The sequence below is a fragment of the Thamnophis elegans genome, chromosome 5 (assembly GCF_009769535.1).
Source record: "Thamnophis elegans isolate rThaEle1 chromosome 5, rThaEle1.pri, whole genome shotgun sequence".
NCBI classification, from domain to species: Eukaryota; Metazoa; Chordata; class Lepidosauria; order Squamata; family Colubridae; genus Thamnophis; species Thamnophis elegans.
The window spans coordinates 92130583-92156771 of record NC_045545.1 but is presented as its reverse complement, the minus strand read 5'-3'; the positions used below and the strand labels follow the sequence as shown (position 1 = coordinate 92156771).

The 26189-nt window shown below is 47.9% G+C and overlaps 1 protein-coding gene across 2 annotated transcripts in view; it reads right to left on the bottom strand.

The window, feature by feature from the left end:
• Positions 1–26189, bottom strand: part of SLC17A9 (solute carrier family 17 member 9) — a 50121-nt gene extending 23932 nt beyond the window's left edge. The window contains exon 1 of one of the 2 annotated variants that reach the window (XM_032217818.1): positions 25248–26189. In XM_032217818.1, coding sequence (XP_032073709.1) covers positions 25248–25396 — 149 coding nt within the window. In that variant the 5' untranslated portion in view covers positions 25397–26189. Of the gene's footprint in view, positions 1–768; positions 1177–25247 lie in introns of those variants that run through there. The other variant, XM_032217819.1, reaches the window with a different exon arrangement.

Here is a 26189-nt window from a genome sequence, read left to right as displayed (position 1 = left end):
CCAGGGTAAGGATACTGCAAAACCCCATTCCCTCTCCACTCCAGGATAAGGATACTGCAAAATCCCCGTTCCCTCCCCACTCCAGGGTAAGGATACTGCAAAATCCCCGTTCCCTCCCCACTCCAGGGTAAGGATACTGCAAAATCCCCGTTCCCTCCCCACTCCAGGGTAAGGATACTGCAAAATCCCCATTCCCTCCCCACTCCAGGGTAAGGATACTGCAAAATCCCCATTCCCTCCTGATCAGCTGGGACTCAGGAGTCAGAGAATAGATGGGGGTGGGGCCAGTCAGAGGTGATATTTACCGGTTCTCCGAACTACTAAAAATTTCCACTACCGGTTCTCCAGAACTGTTCAGAGCCTACTGAATATCACCTCTGCCTCCCAGGCTCCGTTTTCAGCTGCGACAGCCTCCTGCCGCCCTCTGCCAGCGAAAACGGAGCTCAGGGGTGCAGCAGGAGGCCGCCGCAGCTGAAAATGGAGCTCGAGAGGCTGTTTTCACTGGTAGAGCGCTTGGGCCACCAGAGGCGCCTCAGACATGAGTGACGTTAAGCACGCTATGCCCACCCTGGCCATGCCCACCCCAACTCCCTGAGGTCAAACACAACCCTGATGCAGCCCTCAATGAAATCGAGTTTGACACCCCTGCTGTACAAGGACAGGCAAGGGGCGAAATTTGGGTGGAGTCAAGAGAGGAATCGGCTTAGAATCGTTATGTTCCCACAAGTGATCTTAGTCCAACTCCTGTTGAATCCTGTTAACTCTTACCTAGCATCAATTCTGTGTTGGCCATGAGTTGACTAGTTTTTAATTTATAGACATGAGCAATGCATTATATTAACTACAACTTAATGTGAAGTCCTGATTTTTTTCACGCCTGATATCCTGAGATGAATGAGCTCATTTTTTATGGTTGAGATTGTTTCATAATCCTTTTTGCCGGTGTAGAAAGCTAGCATCCACCCCTCTCCTAGAAGAATGAAATATTTTAGGAAATATTAAAAAGGCAGAATATTATATTTCCCTAAAGGAGGAACAAAGAAACGTGCTCTTGGAAAGCAGCCCCCACCTTTCTTAACAGCCCCCAGCAGTTATTTTGTGGTTATTAAGAAAGACTATCTGTCAGGCCTGCAGTGGTTCCTTTAAGAATCTTTGGCCTGCCACACTCTTATTAAGGGGGGGATTTAGCAAAGGGTAGAATGTGTTGTTTTCAAAATAAGAAATTCCTTCCTAGAAGCTCACGGTCATCTTTTGTCTTCCAAACCTGAACACCTGGATGGAAGCAGTTAGGCGTAGACGCCAGCATGGAAGAAGATTGGACCGTGTGATGGACTGTGGGTGTTGAGGCAAGATCATGAACTTTTAATTGGGTGGGATTCTGATGTAACTTCCAGAGTCGGAATCCCATAGCACTATGCCAACATGCCTGCTTTATTAAATTGGAACTTTAAGCATAGTTTTGGCTTCGACTCTGATTTAATTTTACATGCTATTTGGAACGCTTATACTATCTACAGAACAAAAGACCTTCAGCTCCAGGTTGATGGGATTAAGACATGATCTTTCAGGACATAATAGGATTAACCCACTACCATCAGGCAGCGGAGCTCACCACATTGCACAATCTCCTAAGGACATTGCATCACCCTCCAAACTTCAACCAAACTTAGCTCAGACAACCTACAGAGCCAGCTATGACTCCTACAACAGGCAATACAATACATGTCTTTGCACAGGAACAGGAGGCTCAAGTGCAAAGCCCAAGATAAGGTATAAATACCTCCCTCTCTCTCTTAACTCCATGTGGTCAGCTGCTGCACCAGAATCACACGTGCTTGGTGGTTCTGCTTCATCAATAATGGACCCTCTTTCCAATTAGCCTCCAGCCTCCATTTTGTCTCCAGTGCCTTTCTGGACCTGGATATTTCTTCCAACACTGGGGAATCTCTTTTCCAGAATGAAATACAGGTAGTCCTTGACTATTCAAAGTTACAATGGCACTGAAATAAAGTGACTTACGACCATTCCTCGCACTTATGACCATCACAGCATTCCTACGGTCACACGTTCAAAATTCGGGCACTTGCCAACCAGTAGGTATTTACAATAGTTGCAGCATCCCAGGGTCATATGATCCCCATTTGCAAACCTTCCCAGCCAGCTTCCTGCAAGCAAAATCAATGTGAAAAGCATGATCTGCTTAACAACCATGTGATTCACTTAAAAGCTACGACCACAAGTGAGTCTAGAATTTTCATTGCTAAGCAAGGCAGTTTTTAAGGGCGTTAAATCCGATTTTATGATCTTTTTTGCCAATTCCCTGCAAAGTAGCTGGGAAAGGGCGTTGGTACTTACCTGATACGCCTCTTCTCATAGTGGGGGGAGGAGTATCCAGAATGGGTTGACCTTATCCTCTCGTGATTGGTTTGAGTCAGATAAGCTCTTTGGGCTCCGCCCCCTGGAAGTGAGCCTGCCCAGTTTTATGACGAAGAGCTCTCTCCGACTCGTTGCATCATTCGCTCCAGACTCTTGATTCAGTTTTTTTGCTCTTATTGTCTTCAACATCAATAATTAAATAACAATATAAACAATGAACATAACACTTAGTTGTACAAACATAGTCAGGGAGGGACTGGATACTCCTCCCCCCACTATGAGAAGAGGCGTATCAGGTAAGTACCAACGCCCTTTCTCCATAGTGAGGGGGGAGGAGTATCCAGAATGGGACGTACCAAAGCCTGCACGTCCCTAGGGAGGGAGATCCCTGAGGCCATATGTCCCCCACTCAGGCCTGTTGAGGCACGGGTCCTGCCCTGTGAACCGCCTGCAACACCCTGCGGCCGAACGAGGCCTCTGCCGAGGCAAAGGAGTCCAACTTATAGTTCCTAACAAAGGGAGAGGGGGAAGCCCACGTGGCTGCCCTGCAGATTTCGGCCAGGGATGCTTGTGTGGCCCAGGCCGTGGATGTGGCTGCACTCCGTGTGGAGTGGGCTGTGATATGATTTGGTGTCTGTAACCCCTGCGATTGGTAAGCAGTGACAATGCAGGTTCGCAACCACCTGCCGATAGTGGTGGAAGTTACCTTATTACCCAGGGATCCTGGTTGGAAGGAGACAAACAGGGCTTCGGATTTCCTGTTTGGCCTGGTTCTCCTGAGGTAATCCTCAGAGCCCTCCTAACGTCCAGAGTGTGCCACTTCCTCTCCAATGGGTGAGAAGGGTCTGGACAGAAGTTGGGCAAAATCAGTTCCTGGGCTCGATGGAAGCAGGAGCACACCTTGGGAATGAAGGATGGATCCAGCCGTAACACCACCCTATCTTGGTGGAAGACACAGAGATCCTCCCTGGTGGACAGCGCCTGCAGTTCGGATATCCGCCTGGCGGAAGTGATGGCCACCAGGAAAGCCACCTTCAGGGTCAGGAACTTAAGGGAAACTGTTTGTAATGGCTCAAATGGGGCGCCCGTTAGAGCGTCCAATACCCTGTGTAAATCCCAGGAAGGGTACCTGTGTACCGTAGGTGGTCTGAGGTTGGAGGCCCCCTTAAGGAATTGCCTGACCATGGGGTGGTGTGTCAGGCTCTGATTTCTGCCACACAGGAGAACTGATGAGATGGCTGAGACCTGTCTCCTAATTGTGTTAGGAGCTACCCCTCTATCCAGGCCCGCCTGGAGGAAGTCCGGAACCTGAGGCACCGTAGCCTGGATGGGGTTGAACCCCCGGGAGTTGCACCAAGAGTCAAAGGCCCGCCACGTGGAGCCATAGATGCGCTCTGTGGAGGGCCTGCGGGCGGCCTGGATAGTCCTTATCACCCTGGGGGAGAAGAGGTCTTTCCTCAGGATGCTCCGCTCCACCGCCAAGCGGTCAACTGGCTGCAGCTTCCGCTCCAAGTTGTCCCCTTGGTCCGGTTGAGCCAGCCGGCTCTGATGAACCCACCCCTGCTGTATGTTCTGCCCTCAGCGAATGTTGTCTAAATTCATAGGCTATCTGAGGTGCTTCTGCGATCTCTCATAGTCGGGCATCCCATTCTGAGTTTGTGGTGGGTTCTGGCATGGGGACCAGCCTGTCTGACCCTTTTTTTTTTTTTTTTTTCCCCGGCCATAAGGGTGCTATGATTCTATGGCTAGGATTAGCGCAGAGATATTCAGAATGTAAACACAGACGGAGTTTAATGGGCGGCCACTAGAGTGTGTGTAAAGATGGAGTGAGGGGAGCTAAGGCTCACAATAAAGGCCTGCCACAAAGGTAAATTAATAATAATAACAACAAGAACCACAACCACAATAATAATAATGAAATAGAATAAAATACAAAAGGGGGCATCTTCCCGCCTGATAAAACCAAGAAAGATTAAGGAAACGATTGGTCCCTTGCTGGGAGAAGTGGCCCGAAGGTGACAAGCAGCAGGGGTAAGCCGAACTATTTAACTCGTGCTTGGCATCTGTCTTTACCCGAAGGGATAAACAATCCAACCTATCAAGAACCGCATCCCAAATTCAGATTAGGGACCCAAGATGAGATAGGGAAGAAATGGTAGCCTGTCTATCTTAGGCAAGGTCCAATTCCCAGGACCGGGTGGGTTACACCCAGGGGTCTGAAGGAGCTGGTGGACAAAATCTCCAAACAACTGAAACTATATCTATCAGAGATCCTGGAGTACTGGAGAACCACTATAGAATTGCTGATGTGATTCCCCCCCTTCAGAAAGGAAGAAAACCGTCTCGAGAGCCCAAGGCCAACATGGGTTTGTCAAAAACAGATCATACCAGACTGGCCATATTAGATTACGGTGACAACCCTAGTGGACCATAGGAATGCCATTGATATAGTTAACTTGGACTTCAGCAAGTCCTGATAAGGTAGACCATAACCTACTACTAGATAAAGTAGAAGAATGTGGGTTAGACCTAGTCACCCCAGGTGCCTTGGTAACTGGTGCACCCACCTGTACTCCTCAGTGGAACTGCCTCTTCATGGAGGGAAGAGTGCAGGGAGTCTCCCAAGGTTCAGTGTTGAGCCCAGTACTCTTCAACATCTTCATCAGTGATTTGAATGAGGGTGTTAGGTGTGTAAGCTAACATTTGGGATAGCAAAATATATGCCATGATAGTAGTACTGTTTCTTTAAGAACTGCTGTTATCTCAAGCGGTCATAAGAAGGAGCCGGAATGACTGTTAGCTCTCTGTTTGTTAACGGCTGATGGGGGGAGGGGGTGTCATCAGGTTAGCAGATGACCCCCGGCTGGCCGGAATAGCCAACACTTCAGAATACAGGCTAAAGCTACAGAAGGATCTTGATACCCTTGAACATTGGGCACTACCTAGGAAAATGGGATTCAAGGAAGTAAGGTTCTACCTTTAGGCAATGAAGGTGAAGTGCACAGGTACAGGATACCTTGCTCCACAGTAGTAACTGTGAAGGGGATCTTGGGACTCCTAGTGGACAACCCCTTTAATGTGAGTCAGCAGTGTGCAACAGCTGCCAGAAGAGCAACACAGTTTTTGGCATCATAAACAGAGGAATAGAATCAAGCTCCCATGAAGTGTTAATCCCACTTTATAAGGTCTTGGGAGGCCACACTTGGAATTCTGCACTCAGTTTGGTCCCCCTGATGTAGAAGAGATGTGGAGACTCTTAAGGAGAGTGCAGAGAAGGCAACAGGGGATCAGGGTACTGGAGACTAAAGCCTATGAAGAACGGTTGCAGGAACTGGGTAGGTCTAGTCTACTGGAAGGAAGGACTAGGGGAGACGTGATAGCAGAGTTCCAATATCTCTGGGGTTGCCACAGAGAAGAGGCTGCCTGACTATCCTCTAAGGCACTTGAGTGCAGAACAAGAAGCAATGGGTGGAAACTAAACAAGGAGAGAAGCAACTTAGAGCTGAGGAGAAATTTCATGACAGTTAGAACAATTAATCAGTGGAACAGCATGCCTCCAGACATTGTGAGAGCCCCAACAGTTTTTAAGAAGCTGTTGGGTGGCAATGACAATAGCAATAGCAGTTAGATTTATATACCGCTTCATAGGGCTTTCAGCCCTCTCTAGGTGGTTTACAGAGTCAGCCTAATCAACCATAGGAAGCCATTTGTCTGAGATGGTATAGGATATCCTGCCTGGGCAGGGGATTGAGCTAGAAAGCCTGCAGGTTCCTTCCCATTCTGCTATTGTATTGCATAGTATTGTATTGTATTGCATTAGCCGTTTGCCTAGTCACCCCCACCCTTGGAAGGTCTTCAGTAACCTGATTGGGGGCTCCATTGGGAGCTGCACTTTAGCAGCTGGGCTGAATATTCTCCCCCCCCCCCCTGCGTTTTTCCAGGCTGCAGGGGGCTGCCGGCTTGGGATTAACAAAACAAAACACAGTTTTTGCTACTGGGGCCAGTAGGCCTCTCGCCTCTCCCGTTCTGTCTCCTAATTAAAGGAGAGTTTTCTTAAGGGGGAATCAAGAATTAACCACGACAACACAGCTTGCTACTGATGCCCATCAGTCTCTTGCCCCTCCCGCTCTGTCTCCTAATTAAAGGAGAGCTTTCTTAAGGGGGAATCAAGAATTAGTCATGGCAAACACAACTTGCTACTGATGCCCATCAGTCTCTTGCCCCTCCCGCTCTGTCTCCTAATTAAAGGAGAGTTTTCTTAAGGGGGAATCAAGAATTAGCCATGACAAACCCAGCTTGCTATGGATGCCGGTCAGCCTCTCGCCCCTCCCGCTCTGTCTCCTAATTAAAGGAGAATGTTCTTATGGAGGAAGCCTTCTCCTGTTACTTGGCAGCCAGAAAGGTAGGGGGGGGTGGTTCTTCCTGCAAGCCTTGTGGCAGCTGCCTTTGTGATTCAACAAGGAAGTAGGCTTGGGGGGGGGTTGATCCACCACCTGCCTCTTTAACTCCTTGATAGGCCTCCTTTTGGCCCTTTGCTGCCTCCCTCGCTCTTGGCTAATGCCTCTGCGATCGTCTCTCACCTTTGTAGGTCTCCTCAAGTGGTGGTTGTTGTCCTGCCGGCCTCCTGAGCTGCTGGGGGCCGCCATCTTGGACCACGTGGCTTCAAGATGGCCCCCGGCTCCAAATTCAAAAGGCTCCTCTTTGCTGGAGCACATGGAAATGGCTTTTGCCTTTGCAGGCTTGCCATGCGGCTGCCGCTCCTTTCCGGCTCTCACCTTGTCCACTGGTGATAGCTGCCAGCACAGGTTTTCCTTTTTAAAAACCCTCGTGGCTGAGGGGAGCGGAGGAGCGCTTCTGCTCCGGAGAAGCCTCTCATCAAGGGCTGCCTCTAGGAGGCATGTGTGCCCGGTTCTCCTGCTTGCCCGGCAACGGTCCTCACAGAGTGACTCCATCTCACTCAATGGCCAGGGCAGCGTGCCGCCCCAGAGGGCTTGTGGCAATCCAGTCGTTGCAGGAGGAGGCTGTGTGCGATGAAGGGAGGCAGGATTCGCCGGGTCCAAGTTTATTTTCTTTAATCCTTTGTAAATTACTGGAGGTCTGGAGAGGTGCAACCTTTCCCTTGATTGGGGTGAGTCAAATCTCCAGCTCTTACAAGCCTCAGCTGTTAGGGCTGCCTGCTAGAGGCTTTGCCCTTCCTCCTGCTGCCCGGCCAAGCTCCTCACTGAGAGTCTTCGGATGTCCTCAGTGTCCAGGGCAGCCTGCCGCCCCAGGGGGGCTAGTGGCAGTCCCAATCCTGCAGGAGGAGGCTGTGTGTGAAGCAGGGAGGCAAAACTTGACGGGTCCAAATGAATTTTCCTTTAGATCCTAGTAAATTCCTGGAGCTCTCGAATGAGCAACTTCTCACGATCGTTTTGAGTCAGAAAACTGGGCAGGCTCACTTCCAGGGGGCGGAGCCCAAAGAGCTTATCTGACTCAAACCAATCACGAGAGGATAAGGTCAACCCATTCTGGATACTCCTCCCCCCTCACTATGGAGAAGACCAGAAACGGTAATCACATAATCTTGGAACGCTGTAAACACATGACTGTTGCCAAGCACCCAAATTTTGATGATCTGACCCGAACGACGCTGCAATGGTCATAAGTGTGAGGACTGGTCATAAATCACCTTTTTCAGTTGTAACTTCAAATGGCCGTTAAATGAATGGCTGTGAGTCAAGGACTACCCGCAAGCTATTTGCAGAAATGATCAAATTATAACACAGAATGAGAAGGAAAAAACAAAATAACCCACGTCACACCTATCCTCCGCGAGCTGCACTGGCTACCCATTAGTCTCCGGATCCGCTTCAAGGTGCTGGTCACTACCTATAAAGCCCTACATGGCAACGGACCTGGGTACCTGAGAGACCGCCTCCTGCCGATTACCTCCCATAGACCGATTAGATCTCACAGGTTAGGTCTTCTCCGGATTCCATCCGCCAGCCAATGTCGGCTGGCGACTCCCCGGGGGAGAGCCTTCTCTGTTGCAGCTCCGGCCCTCTGGAATGACCTCCCCGTGGAGATCCGGACCCTTACTACCCTCCCGGCCTTCCGCAAAGCCACCAAGTCCTGGCTGCTCCAGCAGGCCGGGGGGCTTGCGAAACATCCAGCCCCACGGAAACTGTGAATGTTGCATTTTTTAAAGTGTTGTCTTTGTCTAGTTATTTCCCCTTCCCTTGTCTATTGTGAGCCGCCCGGAGTCCTTCGGGAGTGGGCGGCATACAAGACAAATAAATACAAATACAAATACAAATAATAAAAAATCATTTACTGAATTGATAGCTATGGTTAAAAAGAAAACATGATTTTACATAGCAAGTAGCACGAGCTTAAATGGACTCCAGAGGATGATAGGTCAGGCATGGCTTCACAACTAACAACAACAAAAGAATCTTCTTTGGGGCCATCAACTCTCTCTGCACTTCAAGGTCTTACTTACCACCTATAAAGCGCTCCATGGTAGTGGATCTGACTATTTGAGAGACCGCCTCCTGCCAATCACCTCCCTGCGTCCCATCAGATCGCACAGAGTAGGCCTCCTCCGAATTCCATCCGCCAGTCAGTGCCGACTGGCGACTACGCGGAGGAGAGCCTTCTCGGTTGCTGCTCCGACATTATGGAACAACCTCCCCGTGGAGATCCGTACCCTCACCACAGTCCAGGCCTTCCGCACAGCCCTTAAGAACTGGCTATCCCGTCAGGCCTGGGGATAGGATTACTCTCACCCCGCCCGAATGTTGAGTGAATGTTGTGTTTTTATGATCAATTTTCTTTTAATCACGATTCCTTTCTTTTTAAGTCTTGTCTTGCACTCCCTTCCCTTCACTGTTGTAAGCCGCCCTGAGTCCCCTCAGGGAAAAGGGCGGCATATAAATTTCCAATAAAATCTAAATCTAAAATCTGAACATCGCTTCCAAAAACAACTGACATGGCTATCTTCCATTTTAAAGAGAAAACTAGAAAACTCTGCCACAAGTGGTAAAATAGACTTAAGATACTTTTTTAAAAAAAGTTTGTGTTTATGTGTTGATGAAAGAAATGTCCTTCTGGGTTCAGCTCCAAGTGGGGGAAAAGACACTGGAGACATGGAGGCTGCTTGGAAAGATGGTTTACTGGTGGACAGGACCACATGGCTTGAGTCCTGAACAGAAAAGGGGATCACATGCTTCAATGTTGGTGGAGAAGAAGAGAAGGGCCGAGGGAGGGGCTCGCTAGGCTTTTTACAACCTGTTTAGTCCCACCTCTCTGTTTCCTGTTCCTGTGTAAGAAATGTATTCTGATTGGTTGTCAGACTCCCATGGGGCCATGCAGGGGCAACTCTCTAGGCTGTGTTTTGAATCCAGGTATGGATGAGTTCTCAGATGCCATGTGGTCAGTTGAGTAAAGGGCCAATATTATCATGCTTTCCTGTAGCTGGTGGAGAAGTCTTTATTATGTAAAGTGGACTAGCTTGGCCGTCTTAATGGCCCATTAACAGTGGGGATGGGCAGGAAGCTACAGGCAACTATTCTGTCTTTTAAAACATGTTTCTTTCTTTTCATATCCAGAGAAATATTCTGCCTTTTCAATATTTCCTAGGATATTTCATTTTTCTGGGGGAGGGCTGGATGATAACTTCCCACAGTGTGTAAAATCTTTCTTTTTCTAAAATCAACCAGAATTAAAAAAAAGATGAATACAAAAAGGCTGCCCATCCCGAGATTAGAGGGATCCGTGACCCAACCTGTAAATCACATTTAATAACAAAATAAAGAGTTCAGAGGGATATGAGCTGTTTGCGAACAAGTGACTCATTTTATGATCCAAATCCTCTCTTTAAGCACTCCTGAACTCCAACTTCCTTCTAAGTAGTACACGCACTTAGTAAATTGCACTTAATTGCCAACCTATCATTATAATAGAATAACAGAATTGGAAGGGACCTTGGAGCTCTTCTAGTCCAACCCCCTGCCTAGGCAGGAAACCCTACACCACTTCAGATAAATGGTTATACAATAATACAATAGCACAGTTGGAAGGCACCTTGGAGGTCTTCTAGTCCAACCCTCTGCCTAGGCAGGAAGAAGGAGGAGGAGGAGGAGGAGGAGGAGGAGGAGGAGGAGACAGAGGGCACGCGAGCTCAGCTCCGGCGCGCATACATGCGCCGGCCAGCTGATTTTCAGGATTTCTGGGCCCACCAGAAGTCAGGAAACAGGCTCCGGTGAGCCTCCGGGGGGGGGGGGGGGCCATTTTCACCCTCCCCAGGCTCCTAGAAAGGCTCTGGAGTCTGGGGAGAGAGAAATACAGGCCTTCCAGTCCGACTGGAAGTCGGCAAACAGGCAGTTTTCAGCCTCCAGAAGGCCTCGAGGAGGTGGGGGAGGCCATTTTTGCTGTCCCCAGGCTCCTAGAAAGGCTCTGGAGGCTGGGGAGGGCGAAAAACGGCTCACCCCTGCCATCACGTGCCAAAAGTGGTGGGACTGCTGCAGGGGTGGGTTTCTCGCCCTGTTCCAACCGGTTCGGTTGGAACGAGGCCGGCGGCGTCATCGCGCACGTGTGCGGCGTCCTTGCGCACGCATGTGGCGCACACGTGCGCGCGCGCAGCACACACATGCGTACTAGCGTCTGTGCGATGCTCCAGCTGCTCCTGGAGGATCGCGCAGGCGCTGTATGCGTCCTGCGCATGCGTGGAAGCGCAGAATTCATCAAAACCGGGTAAGGAGTGGGTGCGCGGGCGCGCGCGGGCGCAGGGGGGGGGGCTTCGCCGTTCCCGGAAGTTACTTACTTCCGGGTTCGGCGACCAACCGGATCGCAGGGACCGCCGCGAACCGGTTGAAACCCACCCCTGGACTGCTGGGGAGTCACGGACGCGCGGAGGGGAGGGCGCATAGAATTATGGGTGTGGGCATGCACACGCACGACACACAGCCCCCCTCCGCCAGGGCCGGATTTTCCTATAGGCTAACTAGGCTTCAGCCTAGGGCCTCAAGATCAAGAGGGGCCTACATTCAAATTGTTAGCAAAATTAAAATTACACTATTCTAAAAACAGTGAACACTAAAACACTGAACCGAAATTCTACGCATATGACTAATAAACGTTCCTGGCACTGGCGGTTGGGCGAGAGGCGCGGCCGCTCCCAGTAGCCGCCCCGTCGACGCGGAGCCCACCAGCGGCCAGGCAGGTGAGGGCGAGGGGGCCGAGCCGGGCAACTGAGCGCAGCAGGGGAGGCGGCTGGCCTCGCTGCCTTTGCCGCAGAGCAGAGCCGCCCTCCGTCGGGAGGCCAGCTATATATATTGATATATATTGATATATATCACAGTAATGATGTATTTTATTGTCTCTCCTGTAATTTACAAACTTAAAAATGGGAGGTGAAAGGGCCTCATAAGTGGAATAGCCTAGGGCCTCTTTTCATCTGAATCTGGCACTGCCCTCTGCGTTCCCCCCACTTTTGGCACATGATGGCAAAAAGATTAGCCATCACTGACATAGAACATAGAATAATAGAAGTGGAAGGCACTTTGGGAGTCTTCTAGTCCACCTCCCTGCTCAAGCAGGAGACCTTGCACCATTTCTGACAATCTCTTCTTGAAAGCCTCCAGTGATGAAGCTACCACAACTTCTGAAGGCAACTTCTGTTCCCTTGGTTGATTGTTCTCACTGTCAGAAAATTCCTCTTTATTTCTAGGTTGAATCTCTCCTTGTTCATTTTCCATCCATTATTCCTTGTCTGGCCTTCAGGTGCTTTGGAAAATAGCTTGACCCCCTCCTCTCTGTGGCAGCCCCTCAAATATTGTAAGACTGCTATCCTGTCTCCCCTGGTCCTTCTCTTCACTAGACTAGCCATGCCCAGTTCCTGCAAACGTTCCTGCAAACTTAGGGCACTCCAGATGTCGCTAATACTACAGGTATTCCTTGACTTACATCGTGATCATTCAAAGTTACAGCGGCACTGAAAAAAATGTGACTTATGACCTTTTTCACACTTATGACATTGCAGCATCTCCATGGCCACGTGAACCAAACTGAGGTGCTTGGTGACTGATTTCATATTTGTGACGGCCACAGTGTCCACAAGATCCCCTTTTGCGACCTTTTTCCAGATTCACTTAACCACCAGGTAACTAGTATAACAACCGCACCAATTCACTTAACCGCCAATTCACTTCACCACTTAAGAAAGGTCGTAAAATGAGGCAAAACTCACTTAATAACTGTCTCACTTAACCACAGACATTTTGGGCTCAATTGTGGTCGTAAGCCGAGGACTAACCTGTACCGGTGATTCAACTCTACTCTGAATTCCAACTCTTAAACAAAAAGGTATTGCCCCACATTTTTTTCCCCCCTTGGCAAATATGTTTTATAAACTTGGCAAATACGTTTTATAGGATTAAACCTGCTTGCAATTCAAATATTAGCTTCCTCCTTTGCACTGTTGAAAGAATGTGTAATCCATCACACAACAGTGTTTCACAACCGTGGCAATTTTAAGCTGAGTGTACTTCAACTCCCCCAATTCCCCAACCTTAACCTTGGGCAGTCTAGATCAGCGGTCACCAACTGGTGGTCCATGAGAAAATTTTGGTGATCCACAGAAAAATTATTTCCATTTTTTATATTGCACTAAATCAGGGGTCCTCAAACTACGGCCCCTGGGATGGATACGTGCAATGAATGCTTGTGTTGATGCAGAGAGTCTCCCCCTTTGGGGTCTTTTTGTGTGGGTCAGAGGGAGGCAGAAATTCTGACTTGGGGTCTGCTTCAGCCTCCTGGTGGGGGGCTTTGGGCGAAGGCTGGAGGGAAGTGCCACTGGTGGCAAAGAGCCAGAGGGCCTCGTTTCAGTGGGACTACATCATGGCCTGGAACTGGCTGACCATCTCAGCCCACTGAGCCTCCAGGTACCTGGCCTTGCACTCCCGTAGGTCTTCCCTCTGCTTGGAAAGCCCATGCTCGTAGTCCTCAGTGAGGTGCTTCTGCTGAGCCTCCTTCTCGGTCAGATCCAATTTGAACTGAACTGTTTTGCCAACTCTTTCTCATGGTGGCCGCCTAGCTCCAGCAACTGCTTCCTGTTGGGGCCGTAAGGACCCCGGGCGGGCAGGCGAGGAATGGCGAGTAGCGCCTCTCGACATGAGTGGCATTGAGTTGGCCACGCCCACCCAGTCACATGACCACCTAGCCACGCCCGTCCACCCATTCATGAGGAAGATTGTATTAGTGGTCCGCGGGATTTGAAATTATGAATTTAGTGGTCCCTGAGGTCCGAAAGGTTGGTGACCCCCGGACTAGATGTCGCTATGCTACAACTCTCATCATCTATCACCACTGACCCTAGCTAAGGAAGAGATGGGATCTGGAGTCCAGAGGTTCCCATTCTGCCCATTCCTAACCTGGGGGGGAAAAAAAAGGATTGCAGATTTCCTCAAGCTGATGCTTCCCGGCCATTTTGTACATTCCAAGCCAACATGGCTGCCGCCGTGCAAGCAAGTAATTCTGGGAGATTTAGAACAAAACAGCTGGGAAGCACAGCTGGGAAGGCCTAGATCAGTGTTTCTCAACCTTAGCAACTTGAAGATGTCCGGACTTCAACTCCCAGAATTCCCCAGCCAGCGAATGCTGGCTGGGGAATTCTGGGAGTTGAAGTCCGGATATCTTCAAGTTGCCAAGGTTGAGAAACACTGGCTTAGATAGTCATAAAAAGACCAAACCTGCCTACAATCGCCTCTCACGACCTTACAAAGTTAACCACACGTCCATTTTTATTCCTCTTCCCACCCGCTCTTTTGCTTAGAAACATCCAGGCTAAGGATTCCAAAAAACAATTCGCCATTTGTGGCCATTTTGATGCGTCTCTCCAACCCTCCCAAGTCCCATTCATTCTTCCCCCAACTTGGGCACATGGGTGGTCTTAGCTCCCAGAATTCCCCAGCCCCCCTCCTCCTGGATGACACTAAGTATTCTGGGACTTGAAGTCCACCCTGCTGGAAAGAAACCTGGCCAGGAAAGGCTGGCTGATCTACTTAGATTAGGCCTCTCCTCCCTCGCTCCCCCCCCCCCCCCCGCAAACCACCTTAAAACAAAAGTGATATTTGTCTGCTATGATAGCAGCCATGTTGATACAACCCACGTAGCCGCCCCCCCTCCCTCGGTTAAACAGAATCAAGCCACTAACCAATAAAAGAGACACCGGGTAACACCACAAGTCATGGCTGGCTGCAGTTTCGTGTGTGTGTGTGTGTGTATCCGTTACACCAGCATCCTTTGGGGCATCTGGTTCTTCCTGCTCTTTGCGGGGAGGACTGTTGGTTGCAAGACTGTTGGTATTGGATCTGGGTACTTGAGAGACCGCTTACTGCCAATTACCTGCCACAGACCCATTAGATCTCACAGGGTTGGCCTCCTCCGGGTGCCATCTACCAGCCAATGCCACCTGGCTATTACCCGGGGGAGGGCCTTCTCTGTGGCAGCTCCGGCCCTCTGGAATGAACTCCCCGCAGGGATTCGGACCCTCACCTCTCTCCAGGCCTTCCGAAAAGCCGTCAAAACCTGGCTTTGCCGGCAGGCCTGGGGGTGATGAGTTCCCCTCCCCTCTCGACATGTATGGTTGTGCGACTGTTGTCTACTTTTATTATTTGTATTTTGTCTTTTTATGTTCCCCTTTTCCCCCCTTGAATTGTTCGCTGCCCTGAGTCCTCCCGGAGAAGGGCGGCATACAAATAATAAAATACAAAATACAAATACAATACAAGACAGGCAAAAAGGGAATTCAAATGCCTTGGGGTGACCCAGTTAGTGCAGGAATTGCGCCCGAGAAAGAAGGAGAGGCCATCCTTTGCTCCTTCCAGACTGGGAGGGAGGGAGGGAGGGAGGGAGGAAAGAGACATAAGGCAAGGCAAGGTAAGATACAGTAAGGAAAGGGGAAGGGAGAGGAGAGGTTTAGGTTTAGGTTTAGGTTTAGGTTTAGGTTTATTAAACTTGTATGCCGCCCTATTCCCAGTGGGACTCAGGGCGGCTAACAAACCAAGGGGAAGGGAACAATACAAGAACAAACAAGACGAGAAACAAATTACAAAGAACAGATTTAAAAACTCACAACAGTCACAACAATTTGAGTGGGGGATAGGGCTCAGTGTTCAAGTCTGCCGAGATCCATCTTACAGGTACTTTTGAGCCTATTTTCTGGAGTGTTGGCTATTCCTGCCAACTTAGTGTCATCTGCAAATTTGATGAGTTTCCTTCCTATACCCTTGTCTAAATTGTTTATGAAGATATTGAAAAGTACTGGGCCTAAGACAGAACCTTGTGGTACTCCACTGCATATTTCCCCCATGTAGATGCAGTTCCGTTAAGGACTACACATTGAGTGCTTTTGATCAGCCAGTTACAAATTCATCTGGTGGAGAAGGGAAGGGGAAGGGAGCAATACAAGAACAAACAAGACGAGAAACAAATTACAAAGAACAGATTTAAAAACTCACAACAGTCACAACAATTAGAGTGGGGCTGGGAACTCATCAGCCCCAGGCCTGTCGGAACAGCCAGGTTTTAAGGGCTTTGAGGAAAGCCTGAAGGGTGGTGAGGGTCCGAATCCCCACGGGGAGGTCGTTCCAGAGGGCCGGAGCAGCCACAGAGAAGGCTCTCCTCCGAGTAGTCGACAGTCGACATTGGCCGGCGGATGGAATTCGGAGGAGGCCTAATCTGTGGGATCTAATAGGTCTTTGGGAGGTAATTGGCAGGAGGCGGTCTCTCAAGTACCCAGATCCGATATCGTGTAGGGCTTTATAAGTAACGACTAGCACCTTGAAGCGCGTCCGGAGACCAATAGGCAGCCAGTGCAGCTCGCGGAGGATAGGTGTAACGTGGGTGAACCGAGGTGCACCCACGATCACTCGTGCGGCTGCATTCTGGACAAGCTGAAGTCTCCGAATGCTCTTCAAGGGCTGCCCTTGAGGAAAGGAAAGAGGAAGTAAGCAAGTAAGAAGGAAGGAAGGAAGGAAGGAAGGAAGGAAGGAAGGAAGGAAGGAAGGAGATATAAGGCAAGGCAAGATACAGTAAGGAAAGGGGAAGGGGAAGGGAGAGGAGAGGGAAGGAAAGGAAAGGAAAGAGGAAGTAAGAAAGTAACAAGGAAGGAAGGAAGGAAGGAAGGAAGGAAGGAAGGAAGGAAGGAAGGAAGGAAGGAGACATAAGACAAGGCAAGGTAAGATACACTAAGGAAAGGGAAAGGAAAGGAAGGAGGAAGTAAGCAAGTAACAAGGGAGGAAGGAAGGAAGGAAGGAAGGAAAGAAGGAAGGAAGGAAAGAAGGAAAGAAGGAAAGGAGACATAAGGCAAGGCAAGGTAAGATACAGGGAAAGGAAAAGAAGGAAAAGAAGGAGAAAGTAAGCAAGTAACAAGGGAGGAAGGAAGGAAGGAAAGAAGGAAGGAAGGAAAGAAGGAAAGGAGACATAAGGCAAGGCAAGGTAAGATACACTAAGGAAAGGGAAAGGGAAAGGAAAGGAAAGGAAAGGAAAGGAAAGAGGAAGCAAGCAAGTAACAAGAAAAGGAAGGAAGGAAGGAAGGAAGGAAGGAAGGAAAGGAGACATAAGGCAAGGTAAGATACAGTAAGGAAAGGGGAAGGGGAAGGAAAGAGGAAGTAAGCAAGTAAGAAGGGAGGAAGGAAGGAAGGAGACATAAGGCAATACACTAAGGAAAGGGGGAGGGAAGGGAAAGGAAGTAAGCAAGTAAGTAAGTAACAAGGAAGGAAGGAAGGAAGGAAGGAAGGAAGGAAGGAAGGAAGGAAGGAAGGAAGGAAGGAAGGAAGGAAGGAAAGCAGTGATACCATCCCAGGAGAATAGTTGCTGGCCATTCCTCCTGGTGTCATTTTCCCGGAGGACTAATCAATGTGCTATGTTATTGACTGCACTTTCAACCTGCTCTCTCCTTAGTTTAATTTCCCTGCCCACAGCAACAACCCTGTGAGGTGGGTTGGGCTGAAAGAGAGAGCGAGAATGGCCTAAATTCATCTGAGGGAATCCAAGTAGGGATTCCTATCCACTCTTTGTAGCATTAACAAAGGAGTCACTATCGCACACTGCCCTCCTCATCAAAACAGCAGCCATCAGGCTGGACATTTACAGAGATTCTCCGTCATCCAAGTTCATGGTTGTCCCAAAGGTGCTTTTTCAGGAAGCAACTGGACTTCCTTTTTCTCTGAATGACGTTTCGCTTCTCATCCGAAGAAGCAGCTTCAGTAAAAACTGAAGATGCTTCTTGGATGAGAAATGAAACCTATTTAAATGAAGAAAAAAAACACCCCACAGAAAATCCAACTTTTGAAAAAGCACCTTTAATATGCAGTAGAAAGCTGCGCTAGAAAGGCATCCTCTACAGCTGCCAATGCTGAACCAGGAACAGACTTTGGGTTCATTTGAGCCATGCTCTAGGCTGGTGTTGAAAGAAATGTCCTTCTGGGTTCAGCTCCAAGTGGGGAAGAAGACACTGGAGATATGGAGGCTGCTTGGAAAGATAGCAATATAGCAGTAGACTTATATACCGCTTCATAGGCCTTTCAGGCCTCTCTAAGCGGTTTACAGAGAGTCAGCATATTGCCCCCAACAATCTGGGTCCTCATTTTACCCACCTCGGAAGGATGGAAGGCTGAGTCAACCCTGAGCCGGTGAGATTTGAACCGCTGAACTGCTGATCTAGCAGTAGCCTGCAGTGCTGCATTTAACCACTGCGCCACCTTGGCTCATCAATAAAGATGATTTATTGTTGGACAGGGCCACATGGCTTGAGCCCTGACCAGAAAAGGGGATCACATGTTTCAATGTTGATGGAGAAGAAGAGAAAAAAAGCTGAGGAAGGGGCTTGCTAGGCTTTTTATACCCTGTTCAGTCCCACCTCTCTGTTTCCTGTTCCTGTGTAAGAAATGTATTCTGACTGGTTGTCAGACTCCCATGGTGCCATGCAGGGGGCTACTCTCTAGGCTGTGATGAGTCCAGGTATAGGTGAGTTCTCAGATGCCATGTGGAGAGTTGAGTAATATCCCTTCCCCCTACAGCTGCAGTGAGGAGAAGTCTTTATTATGTAAAGTGGGCTAGCCTGGCCATCTTAATGGCCCATTAGCTGGCGATGGGCAGAAAGCTATAGGCAACTATTGTCTTTTAAAACATGTTTCTTTTCACATCCAGAGAAATATTCTGCCTTTTTGATATTTCCTAGGATATTTCATTTTTCTGGGAGAGGGCTGGATGATAACTTCCAACACTGGGGCAACACAACATGATTTAGGTAAAGGTAAAGGTCCCCCTCGCACATATGTGCTAGTCATTCCTGATTCTAGGGGCAGTACTCATCTTCGTTTCAAAGCTGAAGAGCCAACACTGTCCGAAGACGTCTCCGTGGTCATGTGGCCGGCATGACTAAAAGCCAAAGGCACACAGAACACTGTTCCCTTCCCACCAAAGGTGGTCCCTATTTTTTTTTAATTTGCATTTTGTACATGCTTTCAAACTGCTAGGTTGGCAGAAGCTGGGATGAGTAACGGGAGCTCACTCTGTTACGTGGCGCTAGGGATTCGAACCACTGAACTGCTGACCTTTCTGATTGACAAGCTCGGTGTCTTAGCGACTGAGCCACCCTTAACACAATTTAAACTATTGCATAAATGTGACAAGCATGACTGCTAAAAAAACACCCAGTTTCCTTGGGGCTGCAAGTATGCTACTGTTGTTGTTAGTTTTTTTTTGCAGATCAACGCACATAGACAAGTTCATTTTTTTAAAAAATGAGGGAGGCATTAATAAAACCACCTGTGTAAATTCCTGCATCTTCCTACTCCTTCTAGAACAAACGCACCTTTTCTTGTTTATCTTGCTGCCTTCAAAGCAAACACGCTATAAGCTTTAACTAAGCGGTAGAAAATCGCATTGGGAGGAGGGGGAAATGATTAACCAAACCATAGACCTAGGTTAAATTCTGATTTTATCCCTGCTGCTTTGGAGACAGGCAAAATTAGGGGCACGAGAACTCTTGTCAAACTCTGTGGTTTTGTGTATATGGTGTGTTTGTGTGTGTAAAAGATAAAAGGGGAGGGAGGGAGGGAAAGAGAAAGAGAGAGAGAGAGAAAGAGAGAGAGAGAGAGAGAGAGAGAACCATCCAGAAAATTTCTTCCCTCTGTCTTTGATTCATCATTGCAAAATCCAACTCACTCTACTACGTGTCAACGAACTGCTTTTATTGAATGTCCACAAAACTGTTGGGAAACGGATGAACCAACAAATGTCCACATTTTCCAGCTGCTCAACCAAGAGTTCACGGCTGAGGCTAAGAAACACCTGCCCAATTGCTTTAGTAAGGTAGGACATAAACTTGAAGATAATCGGCTGTCATTCACTCATGCAGGGCTAATTAAGGGTCTTTGTGGTTCCATTAACACTGGGGGTTTACAGTTTGTCAACTGATTTCATTGTTTTCTCTTGGAAGTTTTATTCCGAGTCTTCCCATGTGGCCCCAACATGCCCCCACAATCTTATGATGTTGCCTTTTTCTGATTTCCTAGCCAGCCTCCAGAAAGGATCCTTAACTGCGCTGGGTTCAAGAAGGCTTTATTCCAAACGCAAATTTCCCCATGGATACAATCGGATGCAGTTCTTTGACTAAGTCCAGCATTTTCTCAAGCTAGAGATACTTTTCAGTTATGTGGACTTCAATTCCCAGAATTCCTCAGCCAGCAGAGGTTTCGGTTTCAACGGGCATTTGAACTCTCTTGAGTTATATAGGGCCTCAGTTCTCAAAGTGTGGTCCTTGAAGTTAAATAAATAAATGCTTTTAAATGTCCTAGTTTTCATTTTGGATACAGTACAGATCCGTGATGGCGAACCAAGGGCACGCGTGCCACAGGTGGCACACGGAGCCATGTTTTTTGACACGCCAGCCATCAGCTCTGGCACACATGCATGCACCTGCCAGCTGATTTTCGCCCTCCCCAGGCTTCAGGAAAGCCTCTGGAGGCTGGAGAGGACAACCAATTGGCTGCCAATTGGTCTCCAGACGCAATTCAAGGTGTTGGTCTGTGGGAAGTTATCATCCAGCCCTCTCCCAGAAAAATGAAATATCCTAGGAAATATTGAAAAGGCAGAATGTTTCTCTGGATGTGAAAAGAAACATGTTTTAAAAGACAGAATAGTTGCCTATAGCTTTCTACCCACCCCCAGCTAATGGGCCATTAAGATGGCCAGGCTAGCCCACTTTACATAATAAAGACTTCTCCTCACTGCAGCTGTAGGGGGAAGGGATATTACTCAACTGACCACAAGGCAACTAAGAACTCATCACAACCTAGAGAGTAGCCCCCTGCATGGCACCATGGGTGTCTGACAACCAGTCAGAATACATTTCTTACACAGGAACAGGAAACAGAGAGGTGGGACTAAACAGGGTATAAAAAGCCTAGCAAGCCCCTTCCTCGGCCCTTCTCTTCTTCTTCACCTACATTGAAACATGTGATCACCTTTTCTGTTCAGGACTCAAGCCATGTGGCCCTGTCCAACAATAAACCATCTTTCCAAGCAGCCTCCATGTCTCCAGAGTCTTCTTCCCCACTTGGAGCTGAACCCAAAAGGACATTTCTTTCAACAGGTCATTACCTTTAAAGTCCTACATGGCTCAGGACCAGCGTATTTGCGAGACCGCCTACTGCCGCATACCTCCCAACGGCCGATAAGATCCCACACGGTGGGCCTCCTTAGGACGCCGTCAGCCGGACAGTGTTGGCTGGCGGGGCCTCGGAGGAGGGCCTTCTCTGTGGCTGCTCCGACCCTGTGGAATCAGCTACCCCCAGAGATCCGGACCTCGCCCACCCTCATGGCCGTCAGAAAAGCCGTTAAAACCTGGCTGTTCCGGCAGGCCTGGGGCTGTTGACCTTATTATGTAGGGTCCAGCCCCAACTTGAATGTATGCGTGTTGGAGAATTTTAATCTTCATTTTTATTTTATTTTGTTTGTTTTTCTTTCTTGTTCTGTGTAAGCCGCCCAGAGTCCTTCGGGATTGGGCGGCCTATAAATCTAATAAATTAAATGGTGCTAATGGGCCAACTGGAAGTTTGGAAACAATTTGCTTCATGCTTCCAGTGCGGGGCTGCGGGAGGCTATTTTTTCCCCTCTCTAGGCTTCAGGACAGCCTCCAGAGCCTGGGGAGGGGTCGCGCATGCATGCGCAGGTGGGCAGGGAGGATTGAATTGGGGTGGGCATAATAGCGCGCACGTACCCAATTGTGGCACACCATAAGAAAAAGCTTCGCCATCACTGGTATATATAGATGGATAGGCAGAGGTCACATCAACCAAAGCTTTTGGAGTCCTCAATCAATTTAACATAGAACGATGTCCTTTCTAGAGCAGGGGGCTCCAACCTTGGCAACTTTAAGCCTGGTGGACTTCAACTCCCAGAATTCCTCAGCCTGCCACGCTGATTCTTGATTGCGCAGAGATGGATAAACTCACATTGGAGTCAAGAGACAAGGAAGACTGAGAATATGATACAGTTTGGGAAAACTGGTATCAATGGATAAATAATAGGAACATGAAATGTACAGCTTAAAAATATGGATGTATAGATATGGGAATAATTAGGAATGTATAAGAATGTATTTGAATAACAAATGGTTATGTAAGTACTGTCAAAAAGGATTGTAACTTATACAAAATTATTTTAAAGGTACTGGTATTTTAATGTTTTAAATTTTTAATAAAGGTTTCCCCCCCCTCAAAAAATAAATAAAATAAAGTTGCCACAGTTGGAGACTTCTGTTTTAAAGGGTTTGGAGAGAAAGGGATAGGCTTTTGAGAAAGGGATAGGCTTTTGAGAATGCCCCTCAAAATATCATGGTATGGCCCTTTTGACACACATGTCATAGACATGTGCTAGCACTGGGTTAGACACATGTTTCACCAGATCAGTTAAAGACCTGAGAGATGTTTCTATACAACATGTAAACTTTGTCCAGTATTGTTTCTTTTGAGGTTGAGATGGGACAGCCATTTGTCTGAAATGGTATAAGGTTCCCTGCCTGAGCCGGGGGTTGGACTAGAAGATCTCCAAGGTCCCTTCCAACTCTGTTGTTCTGTTCTTTGTGGCAGCTCCTCAAATATCGGAACACTGCTATCATGTCTCCCCTAGTCCTTCTTTTCATTAAACTAGACATACCCAGTTCCTGCAACCGTTCTTCATATGTTTTAGGCTCCAGTCCCCTAATCCTCTTTGTAGCTCTTCTCTGTCTGGCCATGCTAGTGACAGCTGGGTGGCATCTGGTAAATTTTGGCTGTTTTGAAAAGCTAAGGAAGTTCAGATCTATTTGGAGGAAACCCCCAGGCCACATGTTACATTAGGAAGTTAAGAAGATTTTCCATATTATTACTAACAAAACTACATGGAAACTCCATTGAAATCAAGCTACAGCAGTTCACTCCATTACGTGGGGCTAGGGGCGTGTTTTCGTATCCTGCTTGCATCCCACAGATGAGGCTTCATTTGTTGACATGGCCCGGTTTTTGGCATGCCGTAGCCCAGTGCCAGTCCATGGACCGGGGGGTTGGGGACCCCTGGTCTAAAACCTGACATTTCTGACACTTCTGATTTTTTTCTCATGCAGGTTGTCAACTCTGAATCAAACCTGGCTGAAGCCATCTTGGGCTGTTTCACAGTTGCCACACACTGTGGGGGGGAGGGGGAACTAGACAAAATAAAGAGCTCTCCCATAGGAACCAAGGTCACCCCAACAGGTGGCAGTAGAAGGAGGAGCAGAAGTGATAGTGGGAGCTCGCCAACAGCTTTGATTGGACAATGTGACCTGTGACTCCTGGGGAGGGAAACTTTTGTTCTTTCAATTACATGGTAACCACAGGAAACTTTGAGAGTTGGTTTTCACTGGGAGCCCGGGACGCTGAAACCATTGTAAAGGCACAAAGATTGGCAAGCATTCAAAGTTTGATCAAGTGACTAATGGGTGTCTACGGAGACTCTCACTCATCCAGGTCATGGCTGTCCCCAAGGTGTTTTTTTTTAAACTGGATTTTCTTTGAAGAGGTTTCACTTCTCATCCAAGAAGCTTCTTCCGTTCTCCTTCAGTACAGCTTCTTCTTCAGAACGGAAGAAGCTTCTTGGATGAGAAGTGAAACCTCTTCAAAGAAAAAACAAAGTCTAGTTGCCTTTTGAGAAAAAGCACCCTTGGGTTATCTTTCTGGGGGATGCTGCAATGGTCCTAAGTATGAGAACTGGTCATAAATCACTTTTTTCAGGGCCATTGTAATTTTGAATGGTTATTAAATGAAGGTTGTAAGTTGAGGACTGCTTGTCTATAAGTTATTTGCTGTTGCCTTTTCCAAAATATTATTTGGATTCTCACAGATGTCTACTGTCCTGGGAGGTCCTGCACATACTACACGAAGTCCTCAACGTATGACCACAATTGAGCCCAGCATTTCTGTTATTAAGTGACACATTTGTTAAGTGAGTTTCGCCCCATTTTATAAACCTTTCTTGCCACAGATGTTAAGTGAATCACTGCGGTGGATAAGTTAGTCACCCGGTTGTTAAGCGAATCTGACTTCCCCATTAACTTTGCTTGTCAGAAGGTCACAAAAGGGGACCACATCTCTCTCTCCCTCCCTCCCTCCCTCTCTCTGTCACACACACACACACGGGACACTGCAAGAGTCATAAATATGAACCAGTTGCCAATTTTGTCCAAGGGATGCTACAAAGGTCGTAACAGTGAAAAATGGCCATGTCACATTTGCCAGTGCCATTGTAATTTCGAATAGTCAGTAAACAAATTGTTGTAAGTTCAAGGACTATCTGTAATCAATTTGAGCTGTGCTTACATTTTCTACATCAACTCAGCTAGGATGAGCGCTCTTACATAGGCAGTCCTTGACTTACAACCATTCATGTTGCTTTTAGAATAGAATAAGGAATAAAGAATGGAATGGAATGGAATAGAATAAGGAATAAAGAATGGAATGGAATAGAATACAATAAGGAATAAGGAATAAAGAATGGAATAGAATAGAATAAGGAATAAGGAATAAGGAATAAGGAATAAGGAATGGAATAGAATAAGGAATAAAGAATGGAATGGAATAGAATAGAATACAATAAGGAATAAAGAATGGAATAGAATAGAATAAGGAATAAGGAATGGAATAGAATAGAATAAGGAATAAAGAATGGAATGGAATAGAATAGAATACAATAAGGAATAAGGAATAAAGAATGGAATAGAATAGAATAAGGAATAAGGAATGGAATAGAATAGAATAAGGAATAAGGAATAAGGAATAGAATAGAATAGAATAAGGAATAAAGAATGGAATGGAATAGAATAGAAAAAGGAATAAGGTATAAGGTATAAATAATGGAATGGAGTGGAATGGAATAGAATAGAACAACAGAGTTGGAAGGGACCTTGGAGGTCTTCTAGTCCAACCCCCTGCATAGACAGGAAACCCTACACCTCTTCAGACAAATGGTTATCCAACATCTTCTTAAAAACCTCCAGTGTTGAAGCATTCACAACTACTGGAGGCAACTTGTTCCACTGATTAATTGTTCTAATTTCTCCTTAGTTCTAAATTGCTTCTCTCCTTCATTAGTTTCCACCCATTGCTTCTTGTTCTACCCTCAGGTGCCTTGGAGAATAGCTTGACCCCCCCTCTTCTTTGTGGCAGCCCCTGAGATATCAGAACACTAAACCAGCCTTTCAAACCCAACCAAGGTTTTCCCTTATTGGAATGGACAGGCAGACAGCCACCAGTGTTTGGGGGCTGGGAAAAGCTTCCCAAGGAAGCTTAAGAGGACCACCAGATTCTCACCTGGACCAAAAGACATTCCCGATCCCTCCATCTTTTTTCAGGGCGTCCTGCTGGGGGCATCTGGCGGCTGGCAGCTGATGCTCCTTGGGAGGTTGGGATGCCAGCAGGTTGGCCCCCTGCGCTCCATTGTTGCCGATGCTCAAGGCCATCCAAGGGCTGAGTTAACAAGGTGTGTCTGTCTGGGTGTGTATGTAAATCCACAAATGAACAAAGCACCAAGCCAAACAAGAGAGCCAGAAAGTCCCATCTACCGGGGAGGGTGAAGAAAGTTGAGAAGGTGGCAGACCTTTCCAAAACAGCCAGGAGGAGTAAAAAGTTTCCTAAACTTTTTAAAAGTTTTCTAAAGTCTTCTCCAGCGACTCTTCTTTCCAGACAAGAGACCGGAATTCAAAGCTGGACTCGGAGTTGGTAGGGGTTGAAAAGCAGCAACCGGAGGGGCAGGGGGCGTCGGTTGATTTGGGAATAGGAGGAGGGGGGATCCCACGACGCCTAACCCCAGGTTCGCCCCGGAGACAAAAAAAAAAAATCAGTCCAGCATCTCCTCGCCGCCGTCCGCCCTGGGATTGGAAAAGGGGAAAAAACAGACCAAAAGGGGAAGGAAGGAGGGGGGGAAGGAAGAAAGAAAGAAAAAAAAAGGTCCACGTGTCAATTTTGTCTCTTCCTGCTCGGGCCCCCTTTCCAGGAAGTCTCGCAAACCGGGTGTCAAAGGAAACGTCAAACTCGGGGTTGTATGAAGGAGAAGACACGCTCGGGGATCTCCCCAGTCGGCCCCGATCGTCCCGCAGCGAAGCGCAAGGAGAGAGGATCCCGGCCGCGTCTCGCTTGGCAGCCGCAACACCCAAGAAGACAACTTGGGACTGGAGGCGTCATCGCTGTCCCGGACCGCGGCTTCCTCGTTGTCGGCGCGGGTGTCTGTGTGTGTGTGTGTACGTGGGGCGGGGA